Genomic DNA, 14,618 nt, shown 5'->3' on the forward strand with positions numbered 1-14,618 from the left:
CACTGCACTCCAGTGACAGAGTGAGACCCTATCTCTTAAAAAAATAAAAATAAAAACATAAAAAAGGAAGGTAAAGGTTTGACTGAGATCATTCCTTTGGTTTTTCATTAAACAAATGTTTGAGCACCTACTACATGCCAGGTACTATTTTAGGCCCAGGATACAGTGATGAATAAATCAGGTAAGGCCTTTGCTTTCTTAGAACTTATGATCTAATAAGAGAGACAGACTATAGAGAAGACGGGTGAATAAAGAAGATTTATTGTGGTGGCAAGGTCTGTGAAGGAAGTGAATACATGAGATGAGAAAGGCATAGGGAGATGTCACTACTTTAGAAAGAGCGGTCAGTGAAAACCTCTCTGAGGAGTTGAAATTTGAGCTGAAGGCCCAGGCACAGTGGCTTACACCTATAATCCTAGCACTTTGGGAGGCTGAGGCAGGAGGATTGCTTGAGCCCAGGTGTTCAAGACCAGCTGTCTGGGCGCGGTGGCTCACGCCTGTAATCCCAGGGCTTTGGCAGGCTGAGGCAGGTAGATCACAAGGTCAAGAGATCGAGACCATCCTGGCCAACATGGTGAAACCCCATCTCTACTAAAAATACAAAAATTAGCTGGGCGTGGTGGCACATGCCTGTAATCCCAGCTACTCGGGAGGCTGCAGGAGAATTGCTTGAACCCGGGAGGCGGAGGTTACAGTGAACTGAGATCATGCCACTGCACTCCAGCCTGGGCAACAGAGCAAGACTCCATCTCAAAAAAAAAAAAAAAAACAATTTAGGCCAGGCGCGGTGGCTCACGCCTGTAATCCAAGCACTTTGGGAGGCCGAGGCGGTTAGATCATGAGGTTAGGAGATCGAGACCATCCTGGCTAACACGGTGAAACCCCGTCTGTACTAAAAACACACACACAAAAAATTAATTGGGCGTGGTGGTGGGCACCTGTAGTCCCAGCTACTCGGGAGGCTGAGGCAGGAGAATGGCGTGAACCCAGAAGGCGGAGCTTGCCGTGAGCTGAGATTGCACCACTGCACTCCAGCTGGGCAACAGAGCAAGACTCTGTCTCAGCAACAACAACAACAAATTTATCTAGACAAAGACCTTGTACCTTTCACCAGCCTGGGCAACATAGTGAGACCCTAGCTCTAGAAAAATTTTTTTTAATTAGCCAGGTGTGGTGTCTGTGGTCCCAACTACTCTGGAGGCTGAGGTGAGAGGATCCTTTGAGCCTGGGAGGTTGAGGCTGTAGTGAGTCATGATTGTGCTACTGCACTCCAGCCTGGGAGACAGAGCAGGACCCTGTCTGAAAAAAATAAATAAATAAAATAAAATAAAATAAGCCAACCAAATTAAACAGAGCAGAAAAAAATATATATATGAAGTCTCTCCTAGCTACTTCCTTTCCCTAGAATTCTGATATATACCTTACAAGGAGTAAATTAGATTTTAAAATTACTTTTATGTCATCTTTTGGTGGACTCACCCTTTTATTTTGGAGGGGAGTGATATTTAAACCTGTAGATATTAATCCATGTTCTTATGCCTTTGTGCCTAATAATAGCTTTGCCTGGAATGACCACCCCTTGTCACATTTCTGTTTGTCTTTCAAGGCGTTGTTCAAATGTTACCTCTCCTTGATATTTCCCCAGCTCCACCAGAAAGCCACGTCTGCCATACACTTTGTTCCCCCAGCATTTTGGATATGTTGTAGTGCTTAGGATGTATTCGAGAGTCGTGTATCTTGCTCTCCTCTACTAGATAGTGAGTTCCTAAGGACAGAGTCTAAATCCAGGGATCTTAATAGCTCTGGAGCAGCGGATTTGGGCCTTTTAGTATTTGCAGCATTCTATTTAAGACCCTCAATCTTAGTGGCATTCTTGAAGTGATTCAAAACCTAAAAACCACGCTAAATTCAGTTGTGGGACAAGACATTCACATCCTCAGGCTGGCGATTTGTCAGGGCACCTATAAAATCACCCAGTGTTATCACCCTATTCTGTTGGTAGCCCTTCAGCAACATGGCAGAAATCTAATGATTTTGCTTTTCTGATTTCTATCTCATGGACCCAAGCAAAGTTCTCCTATATGCTAGTTTCTAGAAGGCTTAAAGAGAAAGAAACATGATAAGGCCAGGAGACCACCTGAGCCATCATATTTATTTGAAACTCAATTTCTTTACCTCTAGGACTCCTAAGTGGTAGAGAATTACTTGAAATTTGAGACCATTTTGCCCAGGAGGCTCTATTCCCAAAGTGGTACTTTGTGTGGTCAGCTCTCATGGTGCCTGTGTGGTGCCTATTGTTGGTTTTTCCTGAGTGGTACCTGGTAGATTTGATGTTTGTGTGAGGTGACCTAATTTACAGAACCACGTAAGGGGTGTTTTGGGGGGGTTGTTTAACATTCTAGGTTAAGAAAAAGGACATTTGGCTTTCTTTGTATGAAGTTTTCTGATTTGTTGGAAGAGGGACCATACTTCATCTAATCTAAGAACTCATCAATTCTCAATTCTTCAGTGTTACAACTTTTTAAAAGCCCTACAAGTAAGTAATGGCAATTGTTCTTGGAAAATCGATTAATTGGCTGTCAGTTTTCTGTCTAGTGTCTTATATATTTAGTTCCTTGAGAAGGGGCAACACACTACAGAATTTTGACTAACTTTGTGTTTTTCCCTTACAGTTGCTTTTCGACTATATGATTTGGATAAAGATGAAAAGATCTCCCGTGATGAGCTGTTACAGGTATGTGGAGAGCTCCTGGAGAACTTGTGCTTGGACTCTGCCTGCTTATTATCGTGGGCAGGAACTATTCTTTCCTTTAGTAAGCATTTATTTAATACCTGCTATGTGCAGAGTTCTGTCCTGGTTATAAGGCAAAGGAGATGACCTGGGAAAACTTGAAATGGCTCATTGTGTTTTCATAGACAGATGTCTCCACTATTTAAAAGCTAACTAGGCTGGGCATGGTGGCTCACGCCTGTAATCCCAGCATTTTGGGATGCCAAGGCAGGCAGATCATCTGAGGTCAGGAGTTCAAGGGCAGCCTGGCCAACATGGTAAAAACCCATCTCTAGTAAAAATACAAAAATTAGCCGTTGGCGGGGTGCTTTGGCTCACGCCTGTAATCCCAGCACTTTGGGAGGCCGAGGCAGGTGGATCATGAGGTCAGGAGATCAAGACCATCCTGGCTAACATAGTGAAACCCTGTCTCTACTAAAAATACAAAAAATTAGCCGGGTGTGGTGGCGGACACCTGTAGTCCCAGCTACTCCGGAGGCTGAGGCAGGAGAATGGCATGAACCCGGGAGGCGGGGCTTGCAATGAGCAGAGCTCACGCCACTGCACTCCAGCCTGGGCGACAGAGCAAGACTCTGTCTTAAAAAAAAAAAATTAGCCGTCCATGGTGGTGGGTGCCTGTAATCCCAGCTACTCGGGAGGCTGAGGCAGTAGAATCGCTTGAACCCAGGAGGTGGAAGTTGCAGTGAGCCAAGATCGCGCCACTGCACTCCAGCCTGAGCGACGAGTGAAACTCCATCTCAAAAAAAAAAAAAAAAAAGTAAATAAATAAAAGCTAACTACATGGCTTTTAGGTACTATCTGAGATTTACGTCAGATAATTCAGTTATTGCCAAATCAGATTATTGGCAGCCAGGTAATTCTGATGACACTTAGTTAAATGCTGTTATTTAGTCTGTCCTTAGGGTTGACTAAGAGTCAAGGAGCTGCTGCTGTGCTGGTGTGCCCTGAGCTAACTGCCACTGTTCTTTGTTGCTCCTAGGGATAATTCCCTGTTTTCCTACTAGCAGTGACTGGCATTTCATCCTAGGATGAAATTACTCAGGGCAGATTCAGGAGCAACCCAAAGTATTCTTAAATTTCTATGAGCAAAAACCAAAACAGTCTGCAGGTCAGTGTTAGCGTCCCTTGCTTTTGAGTTGGGAATTTCTTCAGCGAGAAGCGTTTATTTTCTTTAAAGTTGCTACATATGGGCTTCTGCATTCTGAAGAAAAGACAGTGGCAGTCATTCTATAGTTGCATGTGTTTATGCTCTGGCCCAGATCTGACCTCAGGTGATCCACCTGCCTCGGTCTCTAAAAGTGTCGGGATTACAGGCGTGAGCCACCGCGCCCGGCCCGTGTTTTCTTAATATGATTGTGGTGAAAGTCCTGGTTGAACTTTTGGAGGTCATTATCTTGATTGTGAGGATGGTGCCATGGGTGGGTACGTATGTTAAGCCTTATCCGATTGTACATTTTATTTATTTATTTATTTATTTTGTATTTTTAGTAGAGACGGGGTTTCATCATATTGGCCAGGCTGGTCTTGAACTCCTAACCTCAAGTGATCCACCCACCTCGGCCTCCCAAAGTGCTGGGAGTACAAGCATGACCCATCATGCCCGGCCCCAACTGTCCATTTTAAATATGTACAGCTTATTGTATATTATTTATACTTCAATAAAGATAGTTACTTTTCTCGCCAACTCATTTTATGAGGCTAGTGTAACTTTTGCCTGACAATTGTTTTTTATGTTTTGTTTTGTTTTGTTTTTTGAGACAGAGTCTCACTTTGTCGCCCGGGCTGGAGTGAATATCACCATCTCAGCTCACTGCACCCTCCGCCACCCAGGTTCAAGCGATTCTCATGCCTCAGCCTCCTGAGTAACTGGGATTGCAGACATGCTCCACCACACCCGGCTAATTTTTATGTTTTTAGTAGAGATGGGGTTTCGCCATGTTGACCAGGCTGGTCTTGAACTCTTGGGCTCAAGCATTTCGCCCACCTCAGCCTCCCAAAGTGCTGGGATTATAGGCTTGAGCCACCGTACCTGGCCACACCTGTCAATCTTATAAAAGACAGCGTAAGAAAAGAAAATTAGGGGCCAGGCGCAGTGGCTCATGCCTGTAATCCCAGCACTTTGCGAGGCCGAGGCAGGTGGATCCCGAGGTCAGGAGATCGAGACCATCCTGGCTAACATGGTGAAACCCCGTCTCCCCTGTCTCTACTAAAAATACAAAAAATTAGCCGGGCATGGTGGTGGACACCTGTAGTCTCAGTTACTCGGGAGGCTGAGGCAGGAGAATGGTATGAACCCGGGAGGCGGAGCTTGCAGTGAGTCAAGATCACGCTACTGCACTCCAGCCTGGGCAACAGAGCAAGACTCCATCTCAAAAAAAAAGAAAAGAAAAGAAAATTATAGCCCAATCTCTTTTACTCACATAGTTATAAAAATCCTAAACAAAATATTAACACACGGAATCCAGCAATATAAAATATAATATATATATATTTAAAGCCAAGGATGTATTAAAGCCAAGGATGTATTATAGCCAAGGTGCAATTATACTAGAAATTCAAAGTTGGTTTAACATTAGAAAATCAACCAATATATTTCACCCACACCAACACTTTAAAGAAGAAAAATTGAGTGGTCTTTTCCATAGAAAAATGTAATTGATAAAATTCACCATCCTTTCATTTTATTTTATTTACTTATTTATCTTTTTTTTTTTTTTTTTGAGACAGTGTTTCACTCCTGTCGCCCAGGCTGGAGAGCAGTGGCGCGATCGATCTCAGCTCACTGTAACATCCGCCTCCCAGGTTCAAGCGATTCTCCTGACTCAGCCTCCCATGTAGCTGGGATTATAGGCATGCGCCACCACACACGGCTAATTTTGTATTTTTAGTAGAGACTTGGTTTCACCATGTTGGTCGGGGTGGTGTCGATCTCCTGACTTCAGGCGATCCACCTGCCTCGGCCTCCCAAAGTGTGTGAGCCAGCTTGCCTGGCCTCACCATCCATTCATGATTTAAAAAAAAAAAAAAGAAGTCTTAGAAAATCAGAAGTAGAGGGAACCTTTCTTAAATCGATAAAGAATATATATATAAACCCTCACCAAACATTAAAAATAATAGTAGGCTGGGTGTGGTGTTTCACCCCTGTAATTCTAGCTACTTGGGAGGCTGAAGTAGGAGAATCGCTTGAAATCAGGAGGAGGAGGTTGCAGTGAGCTGAGATCATGCCACTGCTCTCCAGCCTGGGCGACAGAGCAAAACTCTGTCTTAATAATAATAATTCACTAATAAACTTCTTTTTTTTTTTATTTTTTTGAGACGGAGTCTCACTCTGTCGCTCAGGCTGGAGTGCAGTGGCATGATCTCAGCTCACTGCAACCTCCGCCTCCCGGGTTCAAGCGATTCTCCTGCCTCAGCCTCCTGAGTAGCTGGGACTATAGATGCCCGCCACTACGCCTGGCTAATTTTTGTATTTTTAGTAGAGACGGGGTTTCACCATATTGGCCAGGCTGGTCTTGAACTCCTGACCTTGTGATCAGCCCACCTTGGCCTCCCAAAGTGCTGGGATTACAGGCATGAGCCACCGCGCCTGGCCTAATAAACTTTTGACTGGAACAATAAGTGGCAACATGGACAGGTAGAGGGAGCACTGAGCTGGGAATGGAGGCCTGGGCAGACAGCTCATGCCACTGGTTCCTGGGACCTGAGTCAAGCCACCTCTGGGCTGTTTCATGTCCTCATTAACAGATCGGATGAGATGACCTTTTTTTTCTTTTTTGAGACAGTCTCGCTACATTTCCCATGCTGGCTTGAACGCTTAGGCTCAAGTGATCCTCTGGCCTTAGCCTTCCAAGTAGGTGGGTCCAGTAGCTGGGACTACATGCATGTGTCACTGCACCTGGTGAAATGATGTTAAAGACACCACTACTTCTATCCCCACCCTCTGACTCACACTATAGATACCCGTACATAATCCAGTTTTCTAATTCTACAAATAAAACACCTCAGAAAAATTTGGTCTGGGATCTGAAGAAGCTGCTGTTTGAGTTGGATTCATCTGCTTGGTGACACACAGGGAATATGGCAAATGGGTTGTCTATTGATTATCTTTGCTAGCATTGTCTTGGTGGGTTTTTTTTTGTTTTGTTTTTTTTTTGAGATGGAGTCTCGCTCTGTTGCCCAGGCTAGAGTGCAGTGGCATGATCTCAGCTCACTGCAACCTCCACCTCCTGGGTTCAAGTGATTGTCCTGCCACAGCCTCCTGAGTAGCTGGGATTATAGGCGCGCACTACCACGCCCGGCTAATTTAATTTTTGTATTCTTAGTAGAGACGGGTTTCATCATGTTGGTCACGCTGGTCTCGAATTCCTGACCTCGTCATCCACCTGCCTCAGCCTCCCAAAGTCCTGGGATTACAGGCGTGAGCCACCACACCCGGCGCATTGTCTCTTTTTATTATTTCTTCTATTTGTGTACATTTGTACCTAAAATGTACAACTTCCAATTTTCTTTTTTTTTTTTTGAGAGGGAGTGTCTTTCTTGTCCCCCAGGCTGGAATGCAATGGCGTGATCTCGGCTTACTGCAACCTCCACCTTCTGGGTTCAAGCGATTCTGCCTCAGCCTCCCAAGTAGCTGGGATTACAGGTGCCCACCACCATGCCTAGCTAATTTTTGTATTTGTAGTAGAGATGGCGTTTCACCATGTTGGCTAGGCTGTTGTCGAACTCCTGATCTCAGATGATCTGCCTACCTCGGCCTCCCAGAGTTTTGGGATTACAGGTGTGAGCCACCATCCCCAGCCAAAACTTCCGATTTTCAAGAATTGGTTTATTTAAAAAATAATCAGTTTGGATACAAATCAGTATTTCAGCTTTTTTTCTTTTTAGAAAATCATGTAATTTACTATTGATGGATTGGTTGATTGACTGATAGGTTCTCCCTCTGCTGCCTACTCTGGAGTGCAGCAACTATTCACAGGCATGATCATAGCACACATAGCCTTAAATTCCTGGGCTCAGACTATTCTCCTGCCTCAGCTGCCTGAATAGCTGGAACTATAGGCATGCACTACCACACCTGGCTTGTAATTTCGCCCTTGTTGCCCAGCCTGGAGTGCAATGGTGCGATTTCGGCTCACCACAACCTCTGCCTCCCAGGTTGAAGCGATTCTCATGCCTCAGCCTCCCGAGTAGCTGGGATTACAGGTATGCACCACCACGCCCAGCTAATTTTGTATTTTTAGTAGAGATGGGGTTTCTCCACCATGCCCAGCCCATGAAATCGATTTTTAAAAAGTAAATTACAGGCCGGGCACAGTGGCTCACCCCTGTAATCCCAGTACTTTGGGAGGCCGAGGCGGGCAGATCACCTGAGGTTGGGAGTTAGAGACCAGCCTGACCAACATGGCAAAATCCTGTCTCTACTGAAAATACAAAAATTAGCCAGGCATGCTGTTGGGCACCTGTAATCCCAGCTACTCGAGAGGCCGAGGCAGGAGAATCGCCTGAACCTGGGAGGTGGAGGTTGCAGTAAGCTGAGATCGTGCCATTGCATTCCAGCCTGGGCAACAGAGTGAGACTCCATCTCAAAAAAAAAAAAAATCTATTTCATGAGATTGTAGAAGGAAGTAAAGGAGTAAAGGAGTGGAGGAAAGGAAGCCCATGAACCACTGGGCTAGAGGCCCTTTCCTTCCTGTGGAAAAGTTCAGTTCTTACCATCTGAAGACAGAGGTGGCTGACTGCAGTAATAAGGAGTCAGAAAGGTACCCTGTCTCCCATTTCATATTGCCTAAGAACCAGCCTTTCCATATTGCCTGACAGTCAAATTGTTAAAGTTGCTTATTTTGTTTAAGGAAGCAATTTTCAAAGTATGTTCACACCCTAAAGATGTTAATAGAATTCCCAGGGGCCCAAGGATTGGTTAAGTTTAAAACAGATTTGGTGAAACAGTGTTAAATTCTCTTACTCAATTCTCGAAGCCTTTTAATTGTGCTTGTTATTTTTCTCAGAAGGGGATTTAGCATTTAACTCTTCAAGGATTTTTATGTTTTCTTGGGCCATACTTTAGGAATAGTTGGCTTAATGCAGCACTTCAAAGAGGACTACATTTTGGGTGGGATTTCAGAAAGCCCCACCAAACTGATTTAAATCAATAAGGAACTAGTTAGGCTCACGCAACAAGAATGTTTGGCATAGATTGTCCAGGCTGGTACAGTACCTAAGTGATGTCCAGGAACCAGGCTTATTCTGTGTTCTTGCCCTGGCATCCATAGCTCATATTACTCAGCTCATGGCTCCAGGGTGGCTGCAGTGCCACCAGACAGCGTATCTGTGTTCTGGGGAAGAAGAATGAGGAAGGGCAAAATTTAAAGGACTCTCCCTTAGTCTTTGTCTTCGTATCCAGTCACCTAGATAAGTTCTGCTTACATCATTGCCTGGATGAGAAGATAAGGGTTTCAGCCTTTTAGCTGTCACTTAGTCACATGATGGTAAAGATGGGGATACATTCTGAGATATGCAATGTTAGGCAATTTTATAGTTGTAGGAACATCACAGAATGTACCTACATGAACCTAGATGGTATAGCCTACTACACGCCTAGGCTATATGGTGTAGCCTATTGTTCCTAGACTACAAACCCGTGCAGCACGTTACTGCCTATTGTTCCTAGACTACAAACCCGTGCAGCACGTTACTGTTCTGACTACTATATGCAGTTGTAACATAATGGTAAGTATTTGTGTATCTAAACATATCTGTGGCTGGGCATGGTGGCTCACGCCTATAATCTCAGCACTTTGGGAGGTGGCAGAGGGAGAATTGCTTGAGCCCAGGAGCTGAAGGCCAGCCTGGGCAACACAGTGAGACCTCATCGCTACAAAAAATTTTGAAAAATTAGCCAAGTGGCTGGGCGCAGTGGCTCACCCCTGTAATCTCAGCACTTTGGGAGGCGGAGGCGGGCAGATCATGAGGTCAGGAGTTGCACACCATCCTGGCCAACATGGCGAAACCCCGTCTCTACTAAAAATACAAAAATTAGCTGGGTGTGGTGGCACATCCCTGTAATCCCAGCTACTCGGGAGGCTGAGGCAGGAGAATCGCTTGAACCGGAGAGGCAGAGGTTGCAGTGAGCCGAGATTGTGCCATTGCACTCCAGCCTGGGCAACAAGAGTGAAACTCTGCCTCAGGAAAAAAAAAAAAAAAAAAATTAGGCATGGTTGCACGCACCTGTAGTGTAGTACCAGTTCCTTGGGAGGCTGAGGTGAGAGGATCACTTGAGCTTGGGAGGTGAGGCTGCAGTGAACCACATTTGCACTCCAGCACTCCAGCTTGGGCAACAGAGTGAGACCCTGTCTCAAAAAAAAAACCCAAAAACAAATACTTACATCTAAACATGGAAAAGGTACAGTAAAAATATGATACTGTAATCTTTTTAAAAAAATTTTTTGGCCAGGCACAGTGGCTCATGCCTGTAATCCCAGCACTTTGGGAGACTGAGGTGGGCGGATCACGAGGTCAGGAGATCGAGACCATCCTGGCTAACACGGTGAAACCCCGTCTCTACTAAAAATACAAAAAATTAGCCTAGCTGGGCACGGTGGCAGGCGCCTATAATCCTAGCTACGCGGGAGGCTGAGGCAGGAGAAGGAGGCGGAGCTTGCAGTGAGCTGAGATCGTGCCACTGCCCTCCAGCCTGGGCGACAGAGTGAGATTCCGTCTCAAAAAAAAAAAAAAGGAAAAAAATTTAACTTTTAGGTTCAGGGCTACATATGCAGGTTAGTTATGTAGGTAAACTCTTGTCATGGGGGTTTGATGTACAGATTATTTTGCCACCCAGGTACTAAGCCTAGCACCCAATAGTTATTTTTTCTGTTTCTCTCTCACCTCCTACTCCACCCTCTGGTAGGCCCCAGTGTCTGTGGTTCCCCTTTTTGTGTCCATGTGTTCTCATCAAAATACAGTATTATAATCTTATAGCACCACCATTATATATGCAGTCGGTCATTAACCAAAACATTATTATGCAGTGTATGACTGTATTTGAGGATATCAAAGGAAAAGGAGGATGGTGATAGCTTTATTTTTAATCTTAGTAAAGAGTCCCTCTGATTCCCAAGGCCCTTGTAATTCCTGGCTCTTGGTCTTCCAGGTGCTACGCATGATGGTCGGAGTAAATATCTCAGATGAGCAGCTGGGCAGCATCGCAGACAGGACCATTCAGGAGGCTGATCAGGATGGGGACAGTGCCATATCTTTCACAGAATTTGTTAAGGTTGGTCACTTACCTCTTGTTTGAAAAAGTTACGTTTTAGTGGCCGGGCGCGGTGGCTTACGCCTGTAATCCCAGCACTTTGGGAGGCCAAGGCGGGCGGATCATGAGGTCAGGAGTTCAAGACCAGCCTGGCTAACATGGTGAAACTCCATCTGTACTAAAAATACAAAAGTTAGCCAGGCGTGGTGGCACGTGCCTGTAATCCCAGCTACTTGGGAGGCTGAGGCAGGAGAATCGCTTGAACCCAGGAGGCCAAGGTTGCAGTGAGCCGAGACCACACCACTGCACTCCAGCCTGGCAACAGAGTGAGACCCCGTATCCAAAAAAAAAAAAAAAAGTTACATTTTACTGCACAGGAGGAAGGGGGGAAAACATTACTCAGATAAGAGCTTGGGAGTGTTGCAACCTTCATAACCTTTGTAACTGTTACTGGTTTTCTCCCCCAGGTTTTGGAGAAGGTGGATGTAGAACAGAAAATGAGCATCCGATTTCTTCACTAAAGGAGACCAAACTGTTCCTTGCGGTCTAGTATTTAAGAACTGGAACTTGAAAGTCCTCCTTCCACCAACTCCACCTCCACCCCCTCATTCCCCTTCTCCCAAAGTACTACTGCTGTTGCATGACAACCCCAAATATGTTCTGTCAACACAAACCTGCCTTTGGTGTATAAACAGGGCATTACAGAATGGTACACCCTATATATTTCTGTTCAGTATCCATTCACTAGTTCTTCATTTATAAATATCATCTTCCCCATTCTGCTGCTGAATGCCACACATCCATCCAGTCTGAGAAAGTGAGAGAGGCAATCATGCCAAAGACAAGCCAGCAAAGCTCTTTCACCAGAAGTAGACTGTAGCCCTGCTGCCTTCCCTCCAGCGAGTCTGCCAGCATGCTTCTTCATCCTTTTTATATGTTCTTTGCTTCCTACTTCCCTGTCATCCAACATACTGTTCACTTACTCTGGCAGTCTTTCTGCTTTTCATTAAGCCTCAAAATCTCCTCTGTTCTACTTGGCACCACAAGCTATGCCCTATATATGTATTTCTGGCTTGGCAGGATAGTTCAGAGGTCTGGCAGTTTTTATTTACCTTCATTATTAAATGGGCCTCTGGGATGTTGCCTCTCCAGGAGCTTTTTGGTAACCAACACTTCTCTCAGAAGTATGAGACCATCCTCTGCACTCTGCTGTGTCATCAAAGGCTGCTGGGTGGAGATACCCTTTTTGAAAGGTGGCCTTGGTGAGAGGTATGGAGTCAAGTCTTCTAGGTTGCTTGCCCACATCACTCTACCTCTGGCCTCTGATTCTCAACTTTGTACCTATGTGGCTCCTCTTGTTAATGCAGTGTTGACTGTTCAAAAAACAGCAGTATGCTTACAGGTTTGCTTAGTTTGGGGACACTGTTACCATCAGAATGGCTGCTCTGACAATATGCCTAGGGACTTTCACATGGCTTTTTTTAACAAGGAGGCTGGGCACCCTATAAAGCCTCATGCATTCACACCTTTGCAGCATGGTTTATGCCTCAGTGTTATGTGCACTGGAATGTTTTCCACTTCACATTTCCAAGTAGAAAGATTAGTGTTACGGAAGTGCCTAATATCCCAGTCCAAATTTTTTTTTTTTTTTTTTTGAGACAGAGTCTTGCTCTGTCACCCAGGCTGGAGTGCAGTGGTGCGATCGCTCACTGCAACCTCAGCCTCCTGGGTTTAAGTGATTCTCCTGCCTCAGCCTCCCAAGTAGCTGGGATTACAGGTGTACACCACCATGCCCGGCTAATTTTTTGTATTTTTAGTGGAGACAGGGTTTCACCATGTTGGCCAGGCTGGTCTCGAACTCCTGACCTCGTGATCCGCCCCCCTCAGCCTCCCAAAGTGCTGGGATTACAGGTGTGAGCCACCACGCCTGGCCCCAGTCCAAAATATTTAAAGATTGTTTCCTTAGTGTCTTGAAGTTTTGCACAAAATTCTTTTTTTTGAGACGGAGTCTCACTCTGTTGCCCAGGCTGGAGTGCAGTGGTGTGATCTTGGCTCACTGCAACCTCTGCCTCCTGGGTTCAAGCAATTCTCCCACCTCAGCCTCCCAAGTAGCTGGGATTACAGACGTGTGCCACCATACCTGGGTAATTTTTGCATTTTTAGTAGAGAGGGAGTTTCACCATGTTGGCCAGGTTGGTCTTGAACTCCTGACCTCAGGTGATCCTCCTGCCTTGGCCTCCCAAAGTGCTGGGATTACAGGCATGAGCCACCGTGCTCAGCCACAAAATTCTTTATGAATTTTACACGTGGCAAATGTTAATGATGGAAGGCATAGTCTGCTCCTAATACATGTCCAAAGCATTGACTGTTGTATCATTAGCTGCCTGGTTACATTAGCTCCCTGGCTGCTTGTTTAGACCACTGCTAATCCCTTAAAAACAAGAGGTCTGGCACTAGTAGCACAACCTGAGGTGGCATTACAGGTCTTTGAGCGAGCCACAGCAACTTTTCTGCCAAGTCAGCTTAGTTTAGACTTAAGTGAATCAGGCTATTGCTATCCTAATGTATGTCTCTATGAGTGTATTTATCCACACATCTGCCCTTGGCTGACTTTCTGACTCATTGCTTGCTTGCTTGTTTCCTTGCTTTGGAAAACTATTGAAGATGTGTAGGTAATTCTTTAGGAAGGGGATTGCTAAAAAATACCACTGCAAAGTGATGGAAAAGGGTGGAGAACAGGGGAGTAGCCAGGCTGGATGGCTCAAATATAAATGAATGAGGAATTCTTTATGAAGTATCAGTCAGACTTTATGATTAAGTGATGTAATATAGGAATTATGTAAAAGGGAAGAATGTCTGATACTGATCTATATTAGAGAGGTACTTTAGAGGCTTCTTGATTGGCATAAAGTTCCTAAGGTTATAGCTTTTCCCCCCTTTTGGCTGTATAGCAAAGTGTTTTACTCCACGGTTGTGCCTTATTGTTCCATGAAAATTGTATCTTCTATCCATCAATAAATACTTGTGGTTGAAACAAAATAACTTTTGTCCATTTTACAAGAATTTTATGTAACTTAGTCCCTTCAAGTTTGAAATCACAGTGTCTCCCTTACTCAAGTTTATGTCTGTACTGTCAGCTGCAGTCTACTCTGCTGCTGCCTGGATATATGAAGTGGAAACATTCATCGAGGGGCCAGCACTTTTGGCTTCGATATGGTTTTGTCAGCCATGGCCACTTCCCATTCATTCCAGCTAAGACGCAATTTCTATTCTTGACTCCCTGACTCCTTAAATGTAGAAAAAGCCTAAAAATCCAGTATGTCCATTCCTTAAGTTGCCCACCTCCTCATTCATGTGCAGCCTCAGCGGTGACATACTCTGGTTTTACATGGCTTTTTCTTTTCATTTCTTTTTTGAGATTGAGTCTCACTCTTGCCCAGGCTGGAGTGTAATGGCACGGTCTTGGCTCACTGCAACCTCCGCCTCCCAGGTTCAAGCAATTCTCCTGCCTCAGCCTCCTGAGTAGCTGGGATTACAGGCACGTGCCACCACACCTGGCTAATTTTTGTATTTTTGGTA

General features: G+C 45.0%; 1 protein-coding gene across 1 annotated transcript in view; it reads left to right on the forward strand.

Moving 5' to 3' along the window:
- Window positions 1–14,078, forward strand: part of CHP1 (calcineurin like EF-hand protein 1) — a 50,559-nt gene extending 36,481 nt beyond the window's left edge. Inside the window, 3 exon segments of the mRNA NM_001134065.1 lie at window positions 2,673–2,734; window positions 10,938–11,060; window positions 11,507–14,078. Of these exon segments, the coding sequence (NP_001127537.1) occupies window positions 2,673–2,734; window positions 10,938–11,060; window positions 11,507–11,560 (239 nt within the window). The 3' untranslated portion in view covers window positions 11,561–14,078.
- The last annotated feature ends 540 nt before the right edge of the window (window positions 14,079–14,618 follow it).

Source organism: Pongo abelii, chromosome 16 (genome assembly GCF_028885655.2).
Source record: "Pongo abelii isolate AG06213 chromosome 16, NHGRI_mPonAbe1-v2.0_pri, whole genome shotgun sequence".
In the NCBI taxonomy this organism is placed as follows: domain Eukaryota; kingdom Metazoa; phylum Chordata; class Mammalia; order Primates; family Hominidae; genus Pongo; species Pongo abelii.